Source organism: Diceros bicornis, chromosome 25 (assembly GCF_020826845.1).
Source record: "Diceros bicornis minor isolate mBicDic1 chromosome 25, mDicBic1.mat.cur, whole genome shotgun sequence".
NCBI classification, from domain to species: domain Eukaryota; kingdom Metazoa; phylum Chordata; class Mammalia; order Perissodactyla; family Rhinocerotidae; genus Diceros; species Diceros bicornis.
Genome location: NC_080764.1, coordinates 5780510 through 5786780, shown reverse-complemented (window position 1 = coordinate 5786780; position 6271 = coordinate 5780510). Strand labels below are relative to the sequence as shown.

The window sequence follows — 6271 nt, the reverse complement described above, 5'->3', positions numbered from 1 at the left end:
CAGCAGTTCTCAAAGTGAGGCAAGACCCTCCAGGGGGTCTGAGAGGTAAAATCGTTTTCATAATAACGCTGCGTAATAATTATTACATAACAATACGTGATTGTTTTTGTGATAAAATATTCTGAGCCTTTTCCAGTCTATCTCATGAGTGTACAGTGGAATTTTCCAGGGGCCGCATGACGTGTGATCTTGCAAAAGATTAAGTGCAGAAGCAGGTGCGAGACTCCAGCTGTTTTCTGTTAAACTAGACAATAAATTTGCAAAAATGTTAAACACCACCACTTTTCTTGCTAAATTTTTTGTTTTGGAAAACTGAGTTTTCATTAAAATATGCTATTTATGTTGACGTGTAATGAGTTTATTTTCAAAATAACTAATATTTTAAAACATTCTCCATTTTAATTTATAATATGGTAAATATTGATAAAACCTACATACGCAAAAGCTCTTTGGGGTCCTCAATGATTTTTAACAGAGGTGTGGAGGGATTCTTAGACCGAAAGGCTTGAGGGCGGCTCCCGGTCCATAAGCACTTTAGCAGAGCCTGCTCCACCCGTCGGGGGGCCCCAGCACCAGCACCTGTTCATGCAACAACCTGACAGAGGCTTACTGGGTACCTGCTGTGTGCCAGGCACTGTCACAGGTACAACGACACAGCCGTGAACAGAAGGGACAGAGTTGATGTGCCTGCCTTGTGTGCCAGCCCGGTGGGCACAGTGCCCCGTGGGGAATGGATCGGCTATGTATAAGTCAAAATTTCAGTAAGTTAAAACACACATAAAAAAGTAAAAAGCTGAAAACACGTGCAGCAAACATGACACACAACAGGTTAACATCTTTAATATATAACGAGCTCATACAAATTTATCAGACCCCAGTAGATAAGAGCAAAGGACACAGACCATCCACAAAAGAGGAAATACACCTGCTTAACATGAAAAGACGTCCAACTTTGCTAGAAACCAAAGAAATGCAAACTAAAACACAACACTAGTTTTTCATTATCAGATCAGCAAATATTTAGCCAGATGATAATACTCAGTGCTGGCAAGATGGCAAAATGGGCACATTTATCCTTGCCGGTGGCAGTGGAAACGGATACAAACATTTCTGGAAACCATTTTGTCAATCTGTAATAAGAGCCTCAAAGGTTTTCATATTCTTTAATTCCATCATCCCACCTCTGGGAATCTATCCTAAGGAAATAAAACCTGACATTGGGAAAAAGCTTTATGCACGAAGATATTCATCCATTTCTCACAGTGAGAAACTGGTAACAGCACTGGTGACCAACCATCGGCACTACTCATGGGGGAGCACCCGGCCATTCCGAAAGGAAATTAGTAATAACACAGGGGACGCCCGGGATCTAAGCTACAGAAGGTAGTATCACAACTATGCTAAACCAAAACGCAGAGAAACCATGATGGGGGAGCCTGGAAGGAGAGACACCAAAACGTTAAAATTTTACTTTTTTCTCTTTCTTCATTTTCCAAAATTTCTATAACGTGTAGCTTTGCTTTGATAATGAAAAGACCTAGTAGGTTGTCACTTGTTTACGGAAAGGAGTTATGAGCTGGGGTCCCTCCCATCCTCCGCACTGTGTCTGTGCTGTGCCAACCACCACCACACCCCGTGTTAGGACCCGAGGGGTGACACGGGAGACCACAGCTCTGTTCACGCTCAGTGTGATGGACCTGCCCTAAACCCCAACCTTCTCCCTACGCTGCAAGCTTCTGCTGTCGGCCCAACAATCTGCCCTATGCCTCCTTCCCGGAGCCTCATCTGAGTCTTCATCTCTGAGCCACTGATCTAATGCTTCCCGAGCAGAGGCGATCTCAGTCTTACAGCACTGGCTGCAAGATGGAAGGGACCTCTGCAAGGATCTCCCCCTCTTCCCACACCGAGCTCCGCTTCCCACAGTGGGCCCAGTGCATGGCTTGCTCCCTTAGGGTAACCTAAGTCCACACCCAACTCTCCCCACACGTGTCCATTCTCCTATAGGCCTAGCTGCCCAGATCATGGTCTCCAGCGGGGGGCGGGGGGGGGGGCGGTCCTGTGCCCCTCACAACAGCAGCTCGTGCATCAGGAAAGGCTCACCTGCACCCGCACGGGGTACTCTGCACGCCTCGCCATTACTTACTCATCACATACTCACCTGTGACCAACGAAATGCGTCTTTGCTTTTTCCTAGAAGTCACTGACATGCTTTAGGACATTAAGTTAATGCCAAGGCCACACTGTCTGTTAGGCCAAGCAGTATCCCTTATTCTGAACCCCATCTCAGCGACACCCTGCTATGCAATGAAGCTTACCTACCGATGGAGCGTCACACAGACCAAAAGCAGTCACAAGATAGTCCAAATATCCTCAACACCAGGAGAAACACAAAGCCGTCCCTCACACGCACTGTTTCACACTAACCGCCTGTCCCCTTATAAAGCAATACCTCTTAGATTTAGAGAAATCATACCCCCAATTGTGTACAAAGCAGCTCCCCACCCCACTTCCGCCCTCAGCTTGAGCCTCCCAGTCACGTGGTCCGGCTCCAGGCTGCCTGGAGCCTGGGTCTTCTCTTTAGCTGGGGACCAGGGCGTCTTCCCCCAGAGCCACAGCGGGCTCCCAACGTGGAGCTTCCCCCAAGCCTCTCTCCCGCGCTCCCGTTTCCAAGGTCGCAGGAAGCCGTCAAGGTCGCAGGACAAGAGCACCCGTCCCTAGCCCACAGACACCAAGCACCAACAGGGGAAACCACCAAAGCAGCGAGACAGACGAAGCCGGAGCAGCAGCCTGGGCCGGGCACAGCCATAGGCAAAGGGCCGGCTCACCGGCGTGCACAGGCCGCACGGCCAGCCTCGGCCTATGGTGGCTCTGGCCCTGGTACGAGCAGCGCAACTGAAAACAGCGCCAAATGCAAACACAGCAGGACTTCTAAACACCACTTGGGTCGACCCAGGGGTTGGTGAGATGGCCGAGTTCCCGCCCTGCTCCCAGGCTGGGTCTCCTACCCTGGCTGGGCTGTGCCACGTGGAAACCTTCAAGGTGTCTGTTACCCCCTGCAGGCCTCTTTCTCCCCAGCTGCCACAGTACCCCTTCATCTGTGGGCACCTCTGCCTGGCAGGCAGACAGGAGAGAACTGAGCACAAGAGAAACTGATCTGCACACCTCCATCAGAGGCCCCACCCCCAGTACGGTGGCCCCACTGTGTCCTCCCCCATTCACACCTGATGAGCACCATGGTCCCACCTGAACAGCCTTGGCTGGAATCCAGGGGGCGTGAAGCCTGTACTCAGGCAGTTGTTTGGCAGGGCAATTGGGCGAACAGAGTTTACCACGAGTGGGTGGCAGTGGTCCAGGAACCCCAGCAACCACGGAACAGCCTTGACTCTGCAAGGCAGCAGCTGCTTCAGAATGCAGTCACCTCCCAGCATCATCAAAACTCTGAGGAAGAGAGGACGGGCCCTAGGCCCCAACCTCCGGGCATCCCAAGACACAGGTCTCTGGGTGGGTGCTGACGCTGTCCTTCTGCAGTCAAGCCAGGACCATTCAGAACAGGGGCAGACGAACCAGGGTAAGACAGCCTATCTCCCCCGTGGCCCAGGTGGTCATGGACATGGGGTTCACCTGGCATCGACATATGGGGGGGACAGCACACTCCAAAGGCCGTGGCCAAGTCTCATTCAGAAAGTGATTTCTGGGCGTCCCCCAGGAGGAAGCACAAGGCCATCCACCACTAAGAGGTACAGCTTTGCCCCTCAGAATTAGGACACGAGTGCCAGTTCTGCACTGTCACCACATCAGGACTGAGGTAGTCTGCAGCTCTTTTCCTTTACAAATGCCACCAAGGCCCTGGCTGGGGCTGTCAGAGGCAGATACGCCCCTGCCTTAAGCGCTAATGCTGCACCCCAGAGAAGCTGGACTCCAGCTATGAGAGTCCATGTTTTCCTGCACAAAGACTGGACATGTGATGGACAGCCCAGGAACAGGGAAGGCAGGCTACACGGAGGCTCTGGAGACGGACAGATGGTGGGGGTGGCTGAAATGGCCGAGGTAAAGGCCACATGTCACCTGAATGGAGAAGGGAATGAGTCTCAAGCTAGACAAGGCCCACCACCAAGTGACGTGGGACAAAGACGAGGGGTGACTGCACACTAGCAGCTGGCGGTGAGTCTCACTGGAGGCCCAGGGCAGCAAAGCCAGCCACTGGCATCCAGCCCTCAGCCTGCAGTGGGTCTTAAGCAGGGATGAGCATGAATGTGCTGCCTGTGGGGCCGGGATGGAACTGCCCAGGGGTCCAAAGTCACAATGACCTTCTTTAACAGGCAAGCTCCAGATTCTCTAAGTTCCTGGCGCTATCAGAACACTGGCAGCTAAAGCCAGGCACTAAAGGAGGTGCATCCGCTGGGGGCTTCTCCCTTTAGCTGAAATATCAGTCTTTCCCAGCACAACAATGGGCATGACGACTGCGTGCTCATGTGCAGAGCGAAGCCTGCCCCTCGAATGCTGGAACTATTCTCCCAACAGTGGTCACTTGGCCACGGACAGCAGGGACGAGGCCCCTGCCTGCCACACTGGGCCCTGACAGGGCTGGTGATCACCTATGGGCAGAAAGCCAGACCCCTCTCCAGGTACCCACATAAGCCACCAGCCTGGCCAAAGTGGCTCCTTTCTGTCACGAGTGAGAACAGGGCAGCAGGCGGGGAGCCGCGGTGGGGGCCTGCAGAGGGTGGAGTAGGGGTCTCCATGAACCTGGTCAGGCTGGGAGGGGTCAGCCCAAACAGTCCGCAGGGTGCTGTGGAGCCGCTGCGACCGCGCAGCAGAGCTGTGGTCACGAGAAGAGCTGGGGTTGCAGGCAAGAGAGGGGAGACATGCGCTGAGGTGCAGGTACAAAGCTAGCACGTGACACTAGCAAGCAAGGTGGATGACAGAGCGCCCAAGAGCCATGAAGGAAGATCTCCTCGTGGAACAGGTCTGGAGGGGCAGGAAGCGACGTCCTCAAACGAGGGCGATGCTATGCTGTCGTTCCAACTTTTCCTCTACGCAGCAGCGGGTGGATGCTACCTGGGTGGCTGCAGAGGCGACCAGGGTGGCGGCCGATTCTTAAAGGTTCCGTGCCCGGGTGGGCAGGGCCGGAGCCGGACTGGTCCCGTTGGAGGCTGGGTGCACAGGGCAGGGCCCGGTGCCCGTGGCGGCCAGCTGACGGCACAGCATCTGCCGCTCCCGCACAGCCCGATTCGAGGCGGAAGTCTTCCTGATCTGGGCGCGCCGTGCGTGCCGGAGCGGGGACTTGTAGGTTCGCCGCAACTCTGCCAGGAACCCCTGGTAGTTGTTGCGCAACGGGCTGTCGGGTTGCATGTGCGGGATGGCCCACTTCTCCGCCTCCCCAGTCAGCCGGGACACAAGGAACGCCACTCGCTCGGCCTCCCCGGGGAAGCGGGAGGCCTGGAAGATCATGAACCTGTCCATCTGCATCAAGAACCCCGCCAGCTGGCCCGGGTCCCCGGAAAAGGGTTCGGGCAGAGAGGTCGGAGGCGTGGTCATCGGTCGGGTCCCACTGGAGGTGATGGCCGAGATGGGCGGGGTGATCTGCAGCGCCCCCGGAATCCGAGCCCTGGTGCGCAGCAGGGTCAGCTCGGCCATCACGCTCTCCAGCATGTTGGTGAGGTTGGCCTTCTCCGCCCGCAGCGTGGAGGCCTCCCGCCTCAGCGCCGAGTTGGTGAGGCGCAGGGAGGTCAGGGTGTCGATCACGTCATCCATTTGGGCATTGGCAGAAGCCGCGGGGGCTGGGGTTTCGGCTTTCGATGTCTGGGGTTGGACCATGCTGGCCCGAGGTCGGCCGAAGGCGGAGACTGCGGGGGCGTGAGAAGGGGTATGGAGCACCGAGCGCCTGTGATGCCGACACCGGGCAGGCCCAGGCGGAAATCAGGAGAAGGGTCGGGTGCAAGCCTCCGAGTGGCCGAGAGGTCCGGGCCAGGCAGGCGGTGCAGGCCCCTGCGGGTCGCCGCCTCCGGGACGCGGCCCTCGCGAGGCCAAGGCGGCTGCGCCGGAGCCTGGGCTCGTTCTGGGCCCTGAAGGATTAAAAAGATGTTTTTAAGAAGGCTGCGGTCGCGGGCGGGGCTGGGAGCAGGGGACGCGGGGGGCGGGGGCGGGGCGGGGGCAGAACAAAGGGCGGCCGCCCCCGCGGCGGCGCCGGGCCCGGGGCGCGCGTACCTGGGTCTCCGCGCTTCCTCCGCCGCTCCGTCTGCCGCGCCGGCCGCCGCCAAGATGGCCCGAG

At 56.4% G+C, this 6271-nt stretch overlaps 1 protein-coding gene across 1 annotated transcript; it reads right to left on the bottom strand.

Annotated features, from left to right (window-relative positions):
- Positions 1 to 824: 824 nt before the first annotated feature.
- RTL6 (retrotransposon Gag like 6) lies at positions 825 to 6010 on the bottom strand. Its single transcript, XM_058568171.1, has one exon. The coding sequence runs from the start codon at positions 5815 to 5817 to the stop codon at positions 5098 to 5100; it is 720 nt and encodes a 239-aa protein (XP_058424154.1). The 5' UTR covers positions 5818 to 6010; the 3' UTR covers positions 825 to 5097.
- Positions 6011 to 6271: the final 261 nt, after the last annotated feature.

Bases quoted from the DNA above. Each gene is read 5' to 3' on its own strand.
- RTL6 (XM_058568171.1), bottom strand. From the start codon at position 5,817: ATGGTCCAACCCCAGACATCGAAAGCCGAAACCCCAGCCCCCGCGGCT.